The sequence below is a fragment of the Carcharhinus amblyrhynchos genome, chromosome 10 (assembly GCF_965287045.1).
Source record: "Carcharhinus amblyrhynchos chromosome 10, sCarAmb.v2.hapA, whole genome shotgun sequence".
Taxonomy (NCBI): domain Eukaryota; kingdom Metazoa; phylum Chordata; class Chondrichthyes; order Carcharhiniformes; family Carcharhinidae; genus Carcharhinus; species Carcharhinus amblyrhynchos.
In genome coordinates this window covers 45288127-45309908 of record NC_137333.1, presented here as the reverse complement: position 1 = coordinate 45309908, position 21782 = coordinate 45288127, and the positions used below count along the sequence as shown (strand labels likewise).

Below are 21782 nucleotides of genomic sequence, written 5' to 3'. Positions count from 1 at the left end.
TTTCCTCTGGGTGTTGCGCTTTCCTCCCACGGTCTAAAGACATGCTGGTTAGGTGGATTAGCCATGGTAAATTCGTCCTCAGTGTACCCGAACAGGTGCCAGAGTGTGACGATTAGGGGATTTTCACAGTAACTTCATTGCTCTGTTAATGTAAGCCTACTTATGATTAATAAATAAACAATTGATGGTTTATAAGAAAACTACATTAAAAAATGAATAGTGCATAGAATGAAAGGAGTATGGTAGTTGAAGGTCAGAAAGCAATACATTGTGGCTAAGCAGTGTTTCTCAAATTGGAAAGATTTGTTATGTAATGCTCCACATTGGAGTGGATTTTGTTTACAAAATGAGTTTGGATTCAAGAATTAAGAACAAATTGAGAAAGATGGAAATGTTATAATAAAGATCCTGAAAACCTGCAAGAATGGGCAGATACGTGGCAGAAGCAGTTGTAAGGTTTTATGATGGTGTAGTGCATAGATGCATGAATATTTCCATGGTAACACCACCATGGAAATGGGTCCCTGAAAGTGAAAACTAATCCTTTGATTTTGTATCTAAAGGTATGAATTAGGCCATAGCTGAAGACTTTTTGCAGTTTCAGACACCCTATTAAAATAAAACTGAAAAGAAATGGGGGAAATAATAGCCCAGATTCACTGTGAACATTTGCAAAGAGAAAGATTTGCAGCTTTGAAGAGAAACTTGTGGCTTTTTCACTAGTTGATAAGATTTGAAATTATGAGGTGTTATGATAAGGTAAGTAGTGATGGACCGTTTTCACTAACTAGTGAGAGGAGAGCATGACTAAGGCATTCACAAAGGGGAGTTAAAAAGTGGAATTATCTGCTATACTATAACCCATTTTTGAAGCTGAATTGGTTAAAAAGGGAATCATAGATATGGAAAAGGGGGATGGTTGATGTTAAGAGAGATGACTAAGTGATTCACATGGAGAACATGAGGAATGACCATTTAGACCAGGCCTTGGAACATACCCCTGTGAGATCAACACTTTCATGAGCAGATAGGTAAAAGTGAGAAAAGAAGGAAAAATACATGGAGGTGACTACAGAGTGCTTAGTTTTCAAGATTTTGAGACTATGGAGAAAATAAAATCACTAGGAACCAGACTGCCATCAAGGTCGAAACATCTGTAGGAAATGTAGATGCTGTTCAAGAGGATTGGGCTCTGTGATCATGTCTCTCTCAAATAGTATAACTGTCAAACAAAACTCCACTTGGAAGACGGTCATGTGAGTGAAGTGCCAGGCCACAAGTACCCATGGACTAAATGCTACCCTGAGTTATTGTGTTAGGAGAAGGGCTGGACAAATTATCCACTGTAGCATAAGGAGTGAACATGTTTGCATTTAAATCCAGAAGTGTATCTATAATAAACTAAAACATATCAAGAAACAACTGAAGTATAATGTATTTGTAGATTGGTACCATTTATCACATCGGCTGCCCAGAAAAAGGAAGCATTAGAGTCATAGGGGGCAAAAGATCATTGACCACGGGTGGGATTTTCCAGTTTTGGGTCGAGGTGGCTGGAATATTCTGCCCATTGTTGTAGAGATATATGGCACAGAATAGGCCCTTTGACTCAACCCATCACTGCTGACCAGGTTTCCCAAATTTAACTCATCCCATTTGCCTGCATTTGGCCCGTCTCCCTCTAAATCTTTGCCATCCACGTACCTGTCCAAATGTCTTTTAAATGTTGTAATTGTATTCGCCTCTACCATCTCCTCTGGCAGCTCATTCCATACACGCACCACCTTCTGTGTGGAAAATTGCCCCTCAGGTCCCTTTTAAATCTTTTCCCTCTCACCTCAAACCTATACCCTCTAGTTTTTGACTCCCCTACCCTGAAAAAAAAGATCTTGGCTATTCATCTTATCTATGGCCCTCATGATTTTATAAGCCTCGATAAGGTCACCCCTCATCCTGCTACACTCCAGGGGGAAAAAAAGTCCCAGCCTCTCCTTATAATTCAAACCTCCCAGAATTGCTTAGCAGTTGATAAGGCAATTATTTGGCAACACTTTTGTTGATGAGTCTAATTAACATACTCCCTGTGCTCATTCAAATGTATTCATTCAACTAGGCAATGAGGCATCAAATTTCGAAACTCCACTTAAAGTGAACTCCTGTCATAATATCAAAGCAACTTTAGACCAAACTAATGTCTGTCTGAGACTGTGCAGCACAAAGCATGTGAACCGCACTCATGCAAATCCAAATCTATCAATTCAAAGACCAGCAGCCTGAGGGTATTTGTCTACCTGGTAACACAGTTTAGTGATTATTTGATATCCGCAGCTACCAAGATACAGATGCATTTAATGTGAATCTATTTCACCAAGAAATGATCAAATTTAAAATTGCATTTTAACAGGTGGACAAAGCATGAGGACAAGACATTACACAGTTCATTGCTTGCAATAATCCTGATAGTCATTAAATGCCTTGCCACATGGTCCTGACTATGCCTCTGAATAATTTACTACATGCATCCAGCATCTGGAGATGTACAAATGACAGGATTTCCACCTGGCATAACACTCGTAGCTCATTCATTCCATGATCTGACACAGTTATTTTCATTTAAAAAGAAAAATGCTGAACACCTGCATAAGTTTCAGTAATACCAAATGCATGTACGTGTGCTGGGGGTACACTTTCATTCATTAATGCACCAGATCTGAACGTTTAAAAAAAATGGAAAAACTTCAAAAGCTATTGAGAATATTATGGAAAGTTCAGCTATCACTTCAGGACTTAAAACATCAACATTTATTTAATAAAATGGTAATTATTTTGGATACATTTTGACTGCTTTCTATCCAAAAGTCCAGTAAGTTGGAGTGGAGAGACACATGCAATAGATTGCAATGCTTAGGGACATGTACATAAACAAAGGGATAATGGGAGTTAAAGATTTGCTCAACCAAGCTGATAGAAGCAAAATACTGTGACACACGGATACATCAATATATTTAAAGGAGAAGGAGAATGTGTGATCAGTGTCACCATAGATGTACAACAACACTTTGCATGTACATATTTACATGCTTAAAAGCAAAACAACTAATTCACCTAGGAAAAATGTAATTGTTATATTCCGGCTTCTCTAGATTCTAGAGTTTCAGTCAGCATGTATATGTCTCCCTCATTGTTGTCAGAAATGATTTCCAGACTGTTAAGTACATACAGCAGATGGCAGGCTGCATAAGATCACCTTTGCAAAGGGATTTTTTTTCTCAAAGGAAGGTACTTCCTTAAGATTATTATACTTTGTATATAATGCACACGTCTTCAATAATTTTTCGAGAAAAAAAGAGATAGTGTTTGAAATTTTCTTGATCTGAATAGAGAAGTTGTTTGAGATTTTTGTCAATCATCATATTCCCGGAGTTAAACTATTGGAATGATCTATGCAACTAAACAACCCACTGCAAACAGATATAACTAGCAACTGCAAACATCTGATCACCATTTTCAAACTTGAAAAACACAGGTGATTGAATGGATCACTCCATTCCACAGAAAAATATTAGCATGTTCCAACAGCTACTGTCCTTTACATAGGCAATTAATCATCACATGTAATATATCGGCTACAATACAAAATCAACAATGAACTCACCAACTTACATTCCTATGTTCTTTACAAAACAAAGGGATCTCATACACAGTGTAGAATATATGAGGGGTACAGAGTAGGAAAGTATACAAGCTGAGGCAAGCAAAATCATTATTAAAGGAAAGAGTTTTTAATGGACATTGCTTTTATGAAGCAAGCAGACAGGAAAGAGGCAAGACTGTTGGATTTAGGAAGAGAATGTCAATGGGCAAGAGAAGAGTGGAACAGCAACCACTGATGATAAATTGATAAACTGAAATCTGGGAAAAAGGGGGAAGTGATCTTCATCTTTTACAATTCATTTTCTTTCTATTCAAAATGGATTATACCAAAGCATAATTGGAAAGGAATGAAAAATGGATCAAATCTATTTATTTGAAGATACTGAAATAAATGGAACAGACCAATTGGTTGCACTCTCCCATCCAAGGAAGACTGAAAGCTTCTCGGCTGGTACCTTTGTTTGAAGGAAGCCTCCGAAATATCTTCCTTGAAGACCAGTCATCGCTCATCATTTGATTCAGATCAAAAGATCCAAAATAAACAGAATGGCCTTTAGCCTCTCACCACAACAATTTCAAAGCTGTCAATTCAACTGAAAATGGGCAAAATTACTTTGTTTGATTGTTTGAAATTTTTATTTATCATCATATTCCAGGAATTAAACCATTGAAATGATCTATGCAACTGAACAACCCACTGCAAACAGATAACCAGCAACTGCAAACATCCGATCACCATTTCCAAACTTGAAAAACATAAGCTGTTGAATGGATCAATCTGAACTTAATGAAGTTGCTCGTTTCAGAGACAAGAATGCACAAGAATTAGGAGCAGGGGTGGGCCATTCGGCCCTTCAACCTTATTAAAGGGTCTAACGGCCAGGCAATAAGATGATGGCTGATCTGATTCTGGTCTCAACTCCACTTTCCTGTCTGCCCCCCCTAAATCTTGATTCCTTTGCTGGTCAAAAATCTCTCGAATTCAGCATTTTCAGTGACCCATCCTCTACTGCTCTCTTGCAAAGAGAATTCTACAGACTAACGTCCCTCTGAGAAAATAAATTTCTCCTTACATCAGTCTTAAAGGGAAGGCCCCTAATCTTTAATCTGGATCCCCTGGTTCTAGACTCCCCCACAAGGACAAACATCCTCCCAGCAGCCATCATGTCAGTCCCCTCAGGATATTGTGTTTCAATCAGATCATCTCTCATTCTTCTAAAATCCAATGAGTTCAGGCCCAACCTTTTCTCATAATTAAACCCCTCCTTCTCAGGAATCAGTGCAGTGAAATTTCTCTTAACTGCTTCTCATACCATTGCATCCTTTCTTAAAGAAACCAAAACTGTACACAGTACACCAGATGTGGTCTCAGCTGTACAATTGTAGCATAACTTCTGTACTTTTATATTCCATTGGACTTGCAAGTGCCAACATTCCATTTGTCTTCCTGACCACTTGTTAGACCTGCATACCAACTTTTTATGATTTACGTACCAGGGCACCCACATCGCTCTATACCATACAGTTCTGCAGTCTCGTTCTATTCTAGTAATATACTTTTTTTTCTATGCTTCCTGCCAAAGTGGACAAGTTCACATTTTTCCACATGATTCTCCATCTGCCATTTTTTTGTTCATTCACTCAAACTATCTAAATCCCTCTGTAGTCTTTGCAATTGACAATTTACTTTCCCACCTTGGTGTTTTCAACAAATTTAGTTACCATACATTCAGTCCCTTCCAAGTCATTGATGTAGATAGAAAATGTTAGGCTACCTGGTCTATAGTTCCCTGTCTCTCTCCCTTAAATGGAAGTGTTACAGTAATGATTTTCCAAACCACTGGGACCATTCCAGAGTCTAGGAAGATTACAACCAATGCATCCACTATCTCAGCAGTCACTTCTTTTTTGAGACAGGAGGATAAAAGCCATCTGATCAAGAGGGCTTATCAACCTTTAATTCTAATAGTTTTCGCAGTGCCTGTTCCTTAGTGATTGTGATTGATTTAAGCTCCTGCCTCCCTTTTACCTTTTGATTTTCAAGTATGTTTTTTGTCTCTTCTGCAGCAGAGATAAACACAAAATGCCTGTTCAACATTTGCTTGTTTCCCATTATTAATTCCCCAGTCTTGCCCTCTAAGGGACCAAAGCTCAGTTTAATTACTCTCTAATATTTCCAGAAATTCTTACTATATGTTTTTATAGCTTATGATTCTATATTTCCAGCCAGCTTTCTCTCGCATTCTAATTTCTCCCTCCTTGTTACTTTTTTAGGTATCTGCTGATTTCTAAAATCTGTCCAATTTTCTGACAAACCACTAACTTTTGCAACATTGTATGCTTTTTCTTTCAATTCGATACTATCTTTAACTTCCTTAGTTAGCCAAAGACAGGGCATCTTTCTCCGAGTATCTCCCTTTCTCAATGGAATACCTCTTTGCTGAGTGTTATGGAATATTTCCTAAATGCGGCCCACTGTTTCTCTACTGTCCTGTTTTCTTTAATCTATTTTCCCAATTCACGTTAGCTAAGTCTGTCTTCATACCCTTGTAATTAAGTTTAAACCACTAGCTTTAGACCCATACTTCTCATTCTTCGTTCCCTCATACTGAATGAGGGATTCAACCATGTTATCACTGCTATCTGGAGACACCTTTGTTACGAGATCATTAACTAAATATGCCTCAGTGCACACTACCAGGCCCAGAATAGCCTATTCTCTGATTGGCTCCAGAATATGCTGCTCCAAGAAACTATCCTGAAAATGAACTTATCTTCCTGGTTACCTGTGTCAATCTGATTTGTCCAATCTGTGTAGATTAAAATTATCCACAATTATTGACATACCTTTCTCACAAGCCCCCATTATTTCTTCCTGTGTATCCCCTCCTAAAGTGCAGCTACTGTTAAGCCGAGAAGATATTCTCACAAGTGATTTCCTAGCTTTGCTACCTTTTTACCTCTACCCCAATTGATTCTACGTTTTCGTAAGAACAAAGGTCATCTCTCTTTGTTGTACTAATGTCATCCTTAATTAAGAGTTACCCCACTACTGTTTCCTAGCTTCCTATTCTATTAAGTAGTCTTGAATAATCAGGTCCCAGCCTTTGTCAGCTTGCAACCATATCTCTGTGATGACTATTTGGTCATACGTATTTATTTTGATTTGAGCAACAATACATCCATTTTGTGCAAATGCAACAGGCATTCTGATACCAAGCCTTTAGTTCTGACTTTTTACTATTTTTGCAAACATGGCCTTATATGCTGCCACACTCTTAAGTTTGTTCACTCTGCTTATTGTTACCCTTAGGGAATCAGTTAGCTCAGTTGGCTGGACAGCTGGTTTGTGAAGCAGAGCAATGCCAACAGTGTGGGTTCAATTCCCGTACCAGCTGTGGTTATTCGTTAAGGCCCGCCTTCTCAACCTTGCCCCTTGCCTTAGGTCATAGAGGTTTACAGCATGGAAACAGGCCCTTCGCCCAACTTGTCCATGCTGCCCCTTTTTTTTAAACCCCTAAGCTAATCCCAATTGCCCACATTTGACCCATAGCCTTCTATTACCCATCATATGTTTTTTTAAAAGATAAAATACCTGCCTCTACTACTACCTCTGGCAGCTTGTTCCAGACACTCACCATCTTCTGTGTGAAAAAAATTACCCTTCTGGACACTTCTGTATTTCTTCCCTCTCACCTTAAATCTATGCCCTCTAGTTTTAGACTGCCCTACCTTTTGGTGATCCTCAGGTTAAAATCACCACCAGTCAGCTCTCTCCCTCAAAGTGGAGAGCAGCCTATGGTCATCTGGAACTATGGTGACTTTACCTTCATGGTTACCCTTATACCTTGCTCTCTTGCCTTGTTCTTTTCTTCTAATTTACCATATCTTCCCTCACATGAACTTTCCCTCACTGCTTCATTCCCAACAACCAGTCTCAGTCAAATGTTGCTTCAAAAGCTGATAAAGAATGTTTACAGGAGTTTCAATATTGCTAATCCAAATACCTGGCATATAACTGCAATAGATAACAGCATGAAATATATAAAGGCATAAACACGGGTATTAGATATGGTCAGTGATGGTACATAATAGCTTATAAGTATCACAATACATTAATGGCTTGCTACATTCTCATTACTTTCACAATAATGAGACTTCTGCATGTCTAAATAATCTGCATTGTCATGGCCTGAACCATAATACTATGCACAAACATTTTGTTTCTGTATCTGAATCACTTTTTCTAAAGATATTCAAAGGTACTGAAAAAACAGACTTCATTTCTAAATTAACATTCTCCCTAGATTTCCTTTCCTCTTCAAAAGTCCATAACCAAGTACAATCCCACATGTGAGCAATCCTTCATTACTCTGTCCTCGTAGCTATTCTTCACATAGGAACCTAGACAATGAATATCCACAGACTATTGTCGGGGCATCGCAACAAAGTTTTAGCCTGAACCCAGCCAAAGTCCCAACACAATCAATGGGCATACCCCTCTTGCTCCAGAGATGTTGAAGCCAATTGTACAGCTCCAACTACCACTCTAACTCGGATCAGCTACTCAACAGAAACTGGGAATCAAATCTGGCACCTATTGACTCTGCTAGCCATCAACGGGTGGTAGGACTGCATTTTTAATCTCACGAAACAGTGCATCCTGACTATCATATTACTGATCTGTCACTCAGTTGAATTTAACCAAATTCAGAAACTCAAGTAGTGCTGTGTACACAAGTGGGTGTAAACTACTGGAAAATCAAAATGTTATCAAAATTACCCATTAATATTAATACAGTCAATTAAGTGCACTGTGTTTATAGAAGTAACTGGGAGAAAAAAGTCAAGACATCTGATTCAAATGATTAAACAGAAACACTTTGTTGACGAAGTTTTAATTACACATCTCCTCACATTTTATCAAGGCATTTGATGTCAAAATATGTTTTAAAATAAAATACAACTGAATCATGTAATCGTTTCATATTATTTACACAGCACGTCTAATCCTCTTGTTATGGATAGTGATATAAAAACTCATCAGTCTGGTCAAGTAATGGGGTATCAAATTATTTACCATATTTTTTTGTTTTCATTAATAGAAGGGTTTTTTGTGTCAAAGCATGGAACAGTTTTTCAATCTGGATACACAGTAGCAGCATCAAGCACTCAGGTCATGGTCTGCTGCAGGGAGACAGCTCCCTCGACTCCCAGACATGCTGGATGTCACTCATTTTTGATTGGCAATCGTTTATTTTTATTTAAACATATGAACTGACTTCCCAACAGTCCAAGAAAGTTACCCAATGAGTAACAAGCCAAGAGGTTCCAGGTTTGATCCCTGGTCTCTATAAGGGTTAACTGTTTTCAGTCAGCACAGCAGACAATGCAGCCGAATCTAAGAAAAGCTCGCATTTACGTAGCAGGCACCAAGTCACTGGAGGGTGATTGGTGTCTGTGGGATCAGATGACGGGTATGCACCAAAGCCTTCTGGAAAGCCGAGGAGTATAGAAAATCAGCAAGGAGGTGTTCCTAGAAATAAAATTAATTGTGACCTATTTTATTGTGTATCATTCTTGGAAATAAACACAGGTCTCTACTTGTGATCTGTGCCAAAGTTGCCACTCCGAGTACGTACAGCTTCCCAAAGCTGAAAGCTCAGTTTAACCCCGTCAAAGTAGTGCCTGTGTGATCTTGCCCATATTCCATGCAAACCACTCTTATGGCCCAAGTGCAACTACCAATTTAATGTTAATTAAAATGATGACCAACTTTGTGGTCTGGGCCCACTGCCCACCATAAACTGATCTAGGACTGCCCGAGCAAAGTTCAGATTTGGAACCAGCAGGAAGAGGCAGCTCTGGGCTAGTTTCAAAGCATGGTTCTAGAGAAGAAATAACAAAATGTAATAATTCAGTACAAATCAGACATCAACTGAGGCAGCCAAATATTTGTTTAATACTGAATAAGCCAGCCGCCAAGACCGTAGAATGGAGCATGTTTCAAACATATGAAATCTTTTGCAACACTGATGAATTCTGATATCTTTGTTTTTGTGACTTGTGCGACCTGACTAAATTTGAGCAACTGAATGGGTTTTGAATGAGCTGAAATCTCACGTTCAAAGAAGATCACAGAAACCCTACAGTACAGAGAGGCCATTCAGCCCATCGAGTCTGTACCAACCAGAATCCCACCCAGGCCCTACCCCCATATCCATACTTATTTTACCCACTAATCCTCTAACCTATGCATCTACAGACAACTTAGCATGGCCAATCAACCTAACCCGCACATCTTTGGACTGTGGGAGGAAACCGGAGCACCCGGAGGAAACCCACGCAAATACGTGCAAACTCCATACAGACGGTGGCCCAAGCCGGGAACTGAAACCAGGTCCCTGGAGCTGTGAAGCAGCAGTGCTAACCACTGTGCTACTGTGCCGCCCTGATGTCACTTAAACCCTACAAAAATTACAATACAATCCTTACTGTATGTAACAGACTGATATATTAGTCAATTATTAACATTGCCAAATTTAGGAATTTTTACATGGAGCTGGGGATGGGAATTAACAGATATAATCCAGAATTCATTTGCATTCAATTAATTATCTTCAGGGTGCAGTGGAAATCTTCTGATTACTGGCAGAACTCTACCACCAACTTCCAGTCCAGTAGTTTTCAAGTTAACCCAGCAGGAATAACAATACTCATCACCTCCAATATCTTTTCAGGACTTAGTACAACATTATTTCAGTCTCACAATCTTGTTATGTCTGAAATGTTCATCTTTACCCTGGAAAGATATAAAGAAATACTTGTCTGACTGCAGTACAAGTTAGTTGGTTTTCTAATCACCTTCATTTTCAAGTTATAAAAAAGTGCATTCACTTTCCTCTTAATTGACTGGTAGATACCAGAGATATAGAGAGAGAGCACCTGTGTATATCTCTGTATCTACCAGTCAATTAAGAGGAAAGTGAGAAAGAGAGAGATTTCATCGAGAATGAAAATAAAACTTATGTTATATTTGTTCAGTTAACAAATGCTTCAGAATAATCTTGCTTCAAATTATTTGTTACGTTTCTTTCTAATCTTTAGTACCTTGAAATGAAATTTACAAGGGAAAGATGTACAATAAGGCATTTTGTTGAGATTCCATGCCAACAGGAATAGCTTTAGAAACTGGACATCAATGCAAGCATAATAACCCTGAAAACTACCTTTAACCAGATTATTGGACCAGATTTTTCAGTCAACAGTGAAGGAATGGCACCTGTTGTTTATTTCACGTGCATTCCCTTGCCCACAGGCTTTCCTATGGGCTTTTGTGCTGAAACTAAAGCAGCACAGTGCTTTTTGTGGGGACTTGGGCTCTTCGAGGAAGGAAGCAGCTCCATATTCCATTAACCTATCACACAGACACTGGACCGGATTTTCAATGTAGGGTCTGGGTCCCAACACCCGGATGCATCCCGGGTCCCAAACCTATGTCTAAGCTGCGTTGCTCTCATGACACGATGTTAAATTTAAATGACCTCAGTGGCCAGTAGATGAGCTCAGCAACTAACTGGAGGCACCATGTGCCCCCTGGGGACAGGAGCTACCTGCCTGGCATCAGTAACAAAGGCAAGTGGCAGTCAGGTTGGGGGCTCACTGTTTTGCTGGTTTGAGCAAGCAGCACCTCAGACGGTACAGCAAGACAGGCAGCAGCCTTGCATTACAGGGTAACACCAATGAGCTTACCGGCAATTGGCCCATAGATTGGACTCAAGAATCACCCAAAAAATGTATTTAGTCCCCATGACAGTTTTGTGTACAAATGTGCACAAGACTGTTTGGGGCTTCCCTGAAAAAAATTTGAATATTGCATTCTGTTCCTGAAAGGCCTCTTTAAGAAGTTTTAGGTGGCTGTTAATTGGCAGTGAGCATGTTCCCCGCTCCCTCAGCCCCGTGGTCCTTGGAAAATTGGAAACCGTCTCAGAGGTGTTACAATTTTAAAGTCCACCCACACTGGGTCCCAACACTGGAGTCCTTTGAAAGTCTTAGCCATAGAGTCTGAATCAGAATGTATGTGCTTGAATAGTTAACTAAATGTATAATCACGTACAAAAATTAAGAGAGACCGAAAGGTATGATTAAAAGGGATTAAAAACAAAAAAAAAAGAAAGGTTGTTTCATAGTAATTAAAACTTGTCACATCGCTAAAATTAATTTATAGTGAAATGGAATACCAGTGAGTACCTATCTTACTGGCACATAACTTCACACCATTGCAGGTATTTCAATGCCGAGTCTCTTGGTGAAGTAATGTCACAGCAAATCTTCTCAAGGAGCCAGGAATTCGAAGAACACCTTCCTGATTTGCACAGTTAACTGCGCACATAGGGAAGTTACTGTCCAATTTATTCTTTCGTAAGGCTGATAGTCACACCATCATTTTTACCATGATATCCAGGTTAATGTTAAACATGTGATTTAAACAAAGCCTAAGAAATTAGCCAAAATAGTCAAAGTAACATAAACTATTTTCTGATAAGTACATTATATGTCCTGAACCCTTAGAATTAGTGAAATATATCTGTCATGGACTAATACTTTATTAATGATTAACTTAGAGTACAGGAACATTTGAAAAAGGCTTGCTAAACAAACATTTACAGAAACAGTGTCCAAACAAAATTAGCTATTTGAGGTCTGATTCAAACCAATCTCAAATTTAGGTTAAAGAACTAATAGATTTTTTAACAACAATCTGTTTTTGACTGAAAACATTTTAAAATTCAGCAGGAGTTTTGCAAAATAAAACTATTCTAATGAGAAAGTCAGGTTCAATAGGTAGAGTTCTTTTTACATCCAGTATCAAATCTGATAAAAAAAACAAATAACTTTCTTTTAAAATTGGAAACAAGCTCTTACAACAAAACTTGCCTGGCATTAAAACACATTCTCCCCACAATATACCAACTGGAGAATTATAGGTGAAAGTTGAGCGAGTTAACCTATTTTCTCTTTTCAGATGCTGATGGTCTTGCTACATGAAACTAGGCTATTATTCTCTGTATAATCCTAAAGGGTCAGGTTGGCTGAGTAGTAGCAGGCTCAGCGCAGGGTCAGAAGTTTGTGAGCTCAAGCCTTGTTCTTCCAGTATATAATCTAAACTAATACTTTGTGGTGTCCTCAAACAGCCCTGTGCTTCTTGCAGTGTTGTCTTTCAGATGAGACATTAAACTGTGACTGTCTGCCTGATGAGATGAATGTAAAAATCTCATGATATGATTTAAACAAGTAGGGGATTGTTCTGGTCAACATTCTTGCAATGTCAAAAACAGATTAACTGATCACTACAGTGCACAAATTAGTTGTCACTTTGTCACACAAGATTAATGACTTCTAAGTGAAACACTGGATGTGAAGTGTTTTGATGCAGTCTAAAGGTGCTAAATATATACAAATTATTTATTTTCTTAATATTTTCAAGCATTAAAGCAAACATTGCTCATGAAATACATTCATTAACAACTCATTAACAGTTCTTGCTAGAAAAAGCAGTTCAGGAGTCTCGCAAAATATTTAAAATCAAATCTACCATACACATTTTGTCACAATATGTTCAAAAGTAGCTAATGACTGTATTTTCAAACTCAGGAATTTGATGGAGCCACACAGTATTGTAGTTGATTCTATGTATCTCAGCTTCATTACCCTTTCACCTAGAATGATACCAAAATTTAAAGGGCTAATTTATGAGCACAAGTTGCCTAATTTTGGTTTGGATTCCCTTGAGTTTCAGACATTGTGGGTGATCAAGGTGTTTAAAATTATAAAGGGATTCAATTGAGTAGATACAGAGAAACAATTTTTTCTGACGGCAAATCCAAAACAAGAAAGCATAATCTTAAAATGAGAGCTCAGCCGTTAATGTGTAAAAGCAGCAAACACTGTTGACATAAAGATCAATGGAAATCTGGAACTCCATTCCCCTCAAAAGGCTGTGGGTGCTGAGTCAACTTAAAGTTTTACGGTTGAGATTGTTAAGCTTGAGAGAGTCAATAATTCTACAACAGCTCCTACTATCATATATTCCAGTATTACCCTGCCTTTACTGTCACCAAGCCATCTCTCATGGTCTGGTAAGATTATTTAACATAGACATTTCTCCTTTAAAAGAAAATCCATGTCACAGAACTTCTGTTCACTATCTGAATGATAATTAATTGGATTCCTTTTACATCCGAGTTTTCATCCTCCATTATTAAGCTGTCCAAAGCTGTACGTGTATTCAAAATGTATGTACATTAGGACTTAAAAGCAAGTGTAATGCTGAGTGTTAATTTTTCACATTTTAAGCACCCAAACTGTGATAAACATCCTGGAGTAAGTGTGTCTGGAAAGAATGTTCTGAGCAAAAGAATGCTAGATTAAAATCCCGATGATTACAATTCTACCAAAGGTGATGCTAAATGGTGACAGTAATTTGAAATGGGTTAAGATACCACACAGATGTATTGGTACAATACAAAAGAACCTTCACTTAAGCTGATTGTTCTGAGAGTAGAGATCTCATGTCCTCGATAAGCCATTTGCCAACATTATGTACACTGATATACATATAATTACTGTACTTTTTAATTCTCTTACATTTGTTTATGTTTATTCCTAGATACCATTTTTCTGTTTTATAAATCTGAAATTTGTAGAATTATTTGTTTTATGAAAAGTAGTGTCAATGAGCAGCTTTTGGAGAAAGTGATTTCGACTAGTAATAATGATACAAAAACAAATAGCTGGCATTGACTTTAAGGCCGTAATTCAATCTCAATGTCATGCTGAACCTTATAATCTGCTAAAGCTTCAACTTCACAGTTTGAGATGTCATCACAATTGCTTGAGTGAATTACAGCTTGTAACTATTTATATAAATACACACACACACACACACACACACACACACACACACACACACACACACACGGTATTCGTCTCGAGTTTATGCAATGAGTAACTAAGTTACACTGAGTAGTTCCCCGAAATGATCTATTTTCTGTACTCACTAACTGAACTCAGCCAGAGTACAACAGGAACACTACAAATGGCCTCGACAACTCTGGGTTATGCAAGGAAAAAAATCACAAGGATTCCAGTTCAATACTGAGCAAAGCCAGTTGGAAATATGCACATGTGGACATCAGAAAAGAACAGAATGAGACACAGATATGATATGCTCCTCTTGCTGCCAGTCAAATAACCTACTGACATTCATCGTCAAGCTCACAAAAATAATGGAACTTGGATAATATATGGAGGACAACTATGCAATGGAGTCATTCTCCCATTAGAAACCAACACTTTCAGAAGGAGAGGACAAGGGAGAAAATAAATGGGAAAAATGTACAATACTGAAATGTCTTTTTCACAAAACTGTGACTCAAAGTGCCTATGTACCAATGTCAACATATTTTAGTCCTGGTGATATGCTGTACCTTTAAAAAGGGTTCAGTTGATTGAGAAACTTATCTTTCATACAGATAAACACTAGCAGACAGTTATGAGTAAGGTGCAAACCACCTACACGACTAATAAGTGCAAATACCAGAGAAACATAATTTGGGCAAAATACATCAATCCAGAGCCTGGGAATTATATAACTGCCTTTTATCTCCTAATTGCCGTTTGCTATTCTGTACAACACACACAATGACTGTTATTCAAAATCATAGATAAAAACATCAACAAACTTGCTGAAATCCAAACAATTCTTATCCTAATGTTTACAACCATTAATATAAGCAGGTGCAATTTATTAGCCAATTCAGAAGTTTTGAGTGAGCACATTCAATTTATTGATCACATGTCTGCTTGACTGTTTCTTCCAATGGGATGTGGGGGTCATTCAATTCAGTACAGACAGGCTTTTTGAAAGTACACACCAAAGATTGAACCCTCCACACAGGTCACTGCTTATTATTTCACAAAACAGATTAGGGAGTCAATGGACCGGGCCTCTTTAATTTATTTAAAGTTCCATAAGTCTTATCAGAGAAATATGGTTACAATACTTGTGGCACAGGCCATTTCAAAAAAGGGACAGCTTTTACAATGGATATTTCTTAAAAGATAAAACCAAACTGACATTTTGCTCTTCGCAATTTCACATAAATCATGTTAAGTAAAGTCTGTCAACAGGCTGGAAAAAACGCAGGGATTTGAAGAGACACTTTCCAAAGTCTAACTGCAACATTTTATATATAACATATATAGATAAAACCTGATGCAGAACAAAACCAAAGCAACAACAAAAGGAATTCCAAATAGATCAACACACGGTGCCTGTCTGTTTTTGGTTGTTTTGTGAAGCTAAGGTGCAAGGGGTGAAGGAAGGAAGGGAACTTACGGCGATCAGGGTGAGATTCCTGTGTTCAGTGGGTGCGTTAGGTGCTGGGGGCTGTTCGCTGTCGCAGTTCTTGCTGGCCCGGCTGCTCTCATGCTGCTGTTGCTGCTGCTGCTGCTTGGCTTTGGGGGTCTTCTTGCTGCGGGTTTCCAGGTATTTCTGGTGCAGGGCCAGTTTGTCCCTGCGCTCCTGCTCGATGCGCTGCGGCTGGTTCTGCTCGTAGCGGAGCTGGCACACGGCGTGGTGCCGGCGGCACAGCTCGATCCGCTGCCTCAACCTCTCCACGATCGCGCTGTGCTTGGGGTTTGGGGGCATGTTATAATCCCCCATCCTCACCCCCCAGCCCACAATGCTGACAAGTTTCTTCACCCTGCGGATGTCTCTTATTTCACCACAGAGCTGGCAATATATTCACACTTAAACATATATTTAAAATTAAAGTCTCGGATTCCCTTTTGTTTGGATTAAAAATCACAAAAACACTTTGCATTATTTAATCCACCTCCATCCAGACGGCTGAAGCCGATGTTTTGCTCCCGGTTGACGGGAATATTCCTTCCAAGTGGCCCCTTTAATGCTCCCGCTGATACTTTCTCCTCACACAACACAAGATCTCTTGTTCACACGATCCTCTCCTCCTGTCCCGACCAACACACAGAAAGAGAGAGAGAAAAACTACTCGTTAAGAGGAGGGAGGGAAGGAAAACACAACAAAAACAACACCAAAAAAACTCTCTCAGAGAGCGCGGTTAGCGCTGAAACTTGGCAAGTTGCTCCCGACGGCGGGCGGACTCGAACCGCGGATGTGTGAGCCGCCGCTCCGCTCCCGGCCATCCAGCTGCGGGCAGGAGGAGGAGGGGAGCAGGAGGCGGGACCTGAGCAGCAGCGCCGCCACTGCCCCTGGCGGCGGCCAGCGGAATGGCACACAATTAGCACGGGTTGTGTCTGAGAGGGCAGCCCCTCTGTGCCTCGCGGAGGAGTGGGATGGAGGGTGTTTGGGGGGAGGGGGGATGGAGGGTGTTTGGGGGGGAGGGGGGATGGAGGGTGTTTGGGGGGGAGGGGGGATGGAGGGTGTTTGGGGGGGAGGGGGGATGGAGGGTGTTTGGGGGGGAGGGGGGATGGAGGGTGTTTGGGGGGGTGGAGGGTGTTTGGGGGGGTGGGGAGTATTTGGGGGGAGGGGGGATGGAGGGTGTTTGGGGGGAGGGGGGATGGAGGGTGTTTGGGGGGAAGGGGGGAGGGGGATGGAGGGTGTTTGGGGGGAAGGGGGGAGGGGGATGGAGGGTGTTTGGGGGGAGGGGGATGGAGGGTGTTTGGGGGGGGAGGGGGAGGGGGATGGAGGGTGTTTGGGGGAGGGGGATGGAGGGTGTTTGGGGGGAGGGGGAGGGGGATGGAGGGTGTTGAGGGGGAGGGGGATGGAGGGTGTTGAGGGGGAGGGGGATGGAGGGTGTTTGGGGGAGGGGGATGGAGGGTGTTTGGGGGAGGGGGGGGAGGGGGATGGAGGGTGTTTGGGGGGAGGGGGAGGGGGATGGAGGGTGTTTGGGAGGAGGGGGGATGGAGGGTGTTTGGGGGAGGGGGGATGGAGGGTGGGGGGAGGGGGGATGGAGGGTGTTTAGGGGGAGGGGGGATGGAGGGTGGGGGGAGGGGGGATGGAGGGTGTTTAGGGGGAGGGGGGATGGATGGTCTTTGGGGGGAGGGGGAGGGGGGATGGAGGGTGTTTGGGGGAGGGGGGTGGAGGGTGTTTGGGGGGAGGGGGGATGGAGGGTGTTTGGGGGGGTGGAGGGAGGGGGAGGGAAGGGGTTTTGGGGTGGAGGGAGGGGGATGGAAGGGGTTTGGGGGAGGAGGGAGGGGGATGGAAGGGGTTTGGGGGAGCGGGGGTTTGGGGGAGGAGGGGAGGGGGTATGGAAGGGGTTTGGGGAGGGGCGGGGGGATGGAAGGGGTTTAGGGGAGGGGGGAGGGGGATGGAAGGGGGGAGGGGGAGGAGGGAGGGGGGATGGAAGGGGTTTGGGGGAGCGGGGAGGTGGGGGTTTGGGGGAGGAGGGGAGGGGGTATGGAAGGGGTTTGGGGGAGGAGGGAGGGGGGATGGAAGGGGTTTGGGGGAGGAGGGAGGGGGGATGGAAGGGGTTTGGGGGAGGAGGGAGGGGGGATGGAAGGGGTTTGGGGAGGGGCGGTGGGATGGAAGGGGATTAGGGGAGGGGGGAGGGGTGATGGAACGAGGGAGGGGGAGGGGGAATGAAAGGGGTTTGGGGCAGGGGGGTGGAGGAGGTTGGGGAAGAGGAAGGATGGAGGTGGTTGGGGAGGGGGGGATGGAGGGGATTAGGGAGAGGGGGGATGATGGGGGTTTGGGGAGAGGGGGGATGAAGGGAGTTGGGGAGAGGAGGGATGGAGGGGGTTGGGGAGAGGAGGGATGGAGGGGGTTGGGGAGAGGAAGGATGGAGGGAGTTGGGGAGAGGAGGGATGGAGGGGTTTGGGGAGAGGGGGGATGGAGGGGGTTGGGGAGGGGGGACGGAGGGGGTTGGGGAGAGGAGGGATGGAGGGGTTTGGGAAGGGGGGATGGAGGGGGTTGGGGAGAGGGGGGATGGAAGGGTTTGGGGAGGGGGGATGGAGGGGCTTGGGGAGGGGGGGATGGAGGGGCTTGGGGAGAGGAGGGATAGAGGGGCTTGGGGGGAGGGGGTTGGGGGAGAGGGATGGAGGGGGTAGGGGGGATGGAGGGAGTTGGGAAGAGGAGGGATGGAGGGAGTTGGGGAGAGGAGGGATGGAGGGGTTTGGGGAGAGGGGGTTGGGGAGAGGGGGGATGGAGGGGGTTGGGGGAGGGGGGATGGAGGGGGTTGGGGGAGGAGGGATGGAGGGTGTTGGGGGAGGAGGGATGGAGGGGGTTGGGGAGGAGGGATGGAGGGGGTTGGGGAGGAGGGATGGAGGGTGTTTGGGGGTGCGGAGGATGTTTTGGGAGAGGGGATTTGGGGAAGGGGAGTTTGGGGGTGGTTGGGGAAGGAGTTTGGGGAGAGGGGTTTGTGGGGTGCAGAGGAGGGGGGTTGGAGGGGAGATGGAGGAGGGGGTTTGGAGAGGGAACTGGAGGGGAAGGTACGGAGGAGGGGGTGGAACTGGATGGGGAGGTATAGAGGAGAGGGGGTTGGAGGGGGTACAGAGGAAAGGGGTTGGAGGGGGGTGTGGAGGAATGGGGTTGGAGGGGGGTGCCAAGGTGGGGGGGGGTTTGAGGAGGGGGTTAGGAAGGAGGGAGGTTGGGATGGGTAGCGAGGAGGGGGGTAGGAAGGAGGGAGGTTGGGATGGGTAGGGAGGAGTGGGGTTGGAGTGAGGATAGGGAGGTTGGAGGGGGTTGGAGGAAGTGGGGTAGGGAGGGGGAGGGAGAAAGATGGATGGGGGAAGGGGGAAGAAAAGGGGGGAAGGAGGGGTACTGGGGGGAAGGGCAGGAAAAGGGGAAGGAGGGAGGAAGGGGAGGGGTGGATGGAGGGAGAGGGGAGGGGGTATGGAGAGTGGGGGGACAAGAGGGAGGGGGTGGAAGGGAGGAGGGCAGGGGGAGGGAGAAGGAAGGGGGAGGGAGAAGAGGGGAATGAGGGGCGAGTGGGGGAGGGAAGGGGCAAAGGGAGGAAGAGGTGGGGAGAGAGAGGGAAGGAGGGAGGGAAAGGATTTGGAGGGAGGGGAGTGAGGGAGGGAGGGGGTGGAAGGGGAAGGGGAGGGAGGAGGGGGAGAGTGGAGGAGAGCAAGGGGAGGGGTAGAAGGGAGGGGAGGGTGGGAGGAGGGGGCAACAGCAGGGAAGAGGGAGGGGGAGGAAGAGGGAGGCGAGTGGGGAGGGATGGGAGGGAGAGGAGGAGGGTGGGGGGAGTGGGGAGGAGGGAGGATGGGAAGAGGGGGAGGGGTAGTGGGGGAGGAGGGTGTGGGTGGGGTAGTGATAGGGAGTGGGGTGAAGGGAGAGTGGGGGAGGAGGGAATGGGGAGGAGGGAGGAGGAGTGGGGAGGGGGAGTGTGGTGAAGGGAGAGAGTGTGTCATGGAGGAGGGGAGAAGGAGGGGGAGTTGAAGAGGGAAGGAGGGGGAGTTGAGGAGGGAAGGAGGGGGAGTTGAGGGAAGGAGTGGGAGGAGAAGGGGAGAAGAAGAGAGAGGGGGATGGGGTGCAGGGGAGAGCAAGAGCACAAGGGAGGGGAGAGTGAGGGAGTGATGGAGGGAGAGTGAGGGGGAAGTGTGGGAGCGAGGGAGAGGGTAGTAAGGGAGGGGGGAATGAGAGAAGTGGGAGCAAGGGAAGGGGGAGCGAGGGGGGAGCAAGGGAGTGAGAGAGCAAGGGAAGGAGGAGCGAGGGAGGGGGGAGCTTGAGAGCGAGGTGAGAGGGCGAGGGAGGGGGAATGAGAGAGAAGAGAGGGGTCCGAGAGAGAGGGGAGCAAGAGAGCAAGGGGGGGCGTGTGATAGAGTGAGGGAGGGGAAGCGAGGGAGTGAGTGTGAGAGAGCGAGGGAGGGGGAGTGGGAGAGCGAGAGAGGGGGGAGCGAGGGAGGGGGAGCGAGAGAGTGAGGGAAGGGGGAGCGAGGGAGGGGGGAGCAAGAGAGCGAGGGAGGGGAGAGCAATAGAGCGAGGGAGGGGGAGCAAGAGAGCGTGGGAGGGGGGAGCGAGGGAGGGGAGAGCAAGGGGGGGAGCTTGAGAGCGAGGTGAGAGGGCGAGGGAGGGGGAATGAGAGAGAGAGAGAGGGGTCCGAGAGAGAGGGGAGCAAGAGAGCAAGGGGGGGCGTGTGAGAGAGTGAGGGAGGGGAAGCGAGGGAGGGAGTGTGAGAGAGCGAGGGAGGGGGAGTGGGGGAGCGAGAGAGTGAGGGAAGGGGGAGCAAGAGAGCGAGGGAGGGGAGAGCAAGAGAGCGAGGGAGGGGGGAGCAAGAGAGCGAGGGGGGGGAGCAAGAGAGCGAGGGAGGGGGAGCAAGAGAGCGTGGGAGGGGGAGCAAGAGAGCGTGGGAGGGGGGAGCGAGGGAGGGGAGAGCGAGGGAGTGAGGGAGGGGGGAGCAAGAGAGCGAGGGAGGGGAGAACAAGAGAGCGTGGGAGGGGGGAGCGAGGGAGGGGGGAGCGAGAGAGCAAGGGAGGGGGGAGCGAGGGAGGGGGAAGTGAGAGAGTGAGGGAGGGGGGAGCGAGGCATGGGAGAGCGAGAGCATAGTAGAGGGTGTGAGAGCACAAGAGGAATGAGGGGAAGAGCAAGGGAGTGAGGGGGAGCGGTGGAGGTGGGAGGATGAAACAAGGGAGGGGAGCGAGGGAGGGGGGAGACTGAGAGAGGAGAGAGTGGGAGAGTGAAGGGGCAGCCAAGGAGGGAGAAAGGAGGCGGGAGCAGGACAAATGGGGAAGAATGGAGAAAGGGAAGGGAGGGAGAAAGGAAAGGGAGAGCAAGAGCAGGTAGGCAGCAAAGGAAGGGGGAGGAGGAAGGGGGAGGGGAAGAGAGAGCAGGGGTTTAAGAGACAGGGTGAGGTGGGGAGAGACAGGGAGGAGGAGAAATCATGGAGGGACAGGGTGGGCTTAGGGAGTTGGAGAGAGAGAGAGTGGAGCAGGGAGGGAGAAAAGGGGAGGGGTGGGACAGAGGGTGGGGCAATGGAAAAAGAAAGGAGGGAGGGAGACAGGAGGGAGGGGGACAGAAAGGAGGGAGGAGGGTATGAGAAAGGAGGGAGGGCGAAAGAAAGAGACGGAGGAAAGGAGAAAGAAAGAGGGAGGGAAGGAGAAGGAAGGAGAGTTGGAGAAGGATGGATGGAGAGAGAGGAGA

The 21782-nt window shown here is 45.0% G+C and overlaps 1 protein-coding gene across 1 annotated transcript in view; it reads right to left on the bottom strand.

The window, feature by feature from the left end:
• maml2 (mastermind like transcriptional coactivator 2) overlaps nucleotides 1–16860 on the bottom strand; it is a 394218-nt gene extending 377358 nt beyond the window's left edge. The window contains exon 1 of the mRNA XM_080196962.1: nucleotides 16055–16860. Within this exon, the coding sequence (XP_080053088.1) occupies nucleotides 16055–16381 (327 nt within the window). The 5' untranslated portion in view covers nucleotides 16382–16860. The remainder of the gene's footprint in view (nucleotides 1–16054) is intronic.
• Between the last annotated feature and the right edge of the window lie 4922 nt (nucleotides 16861–21782).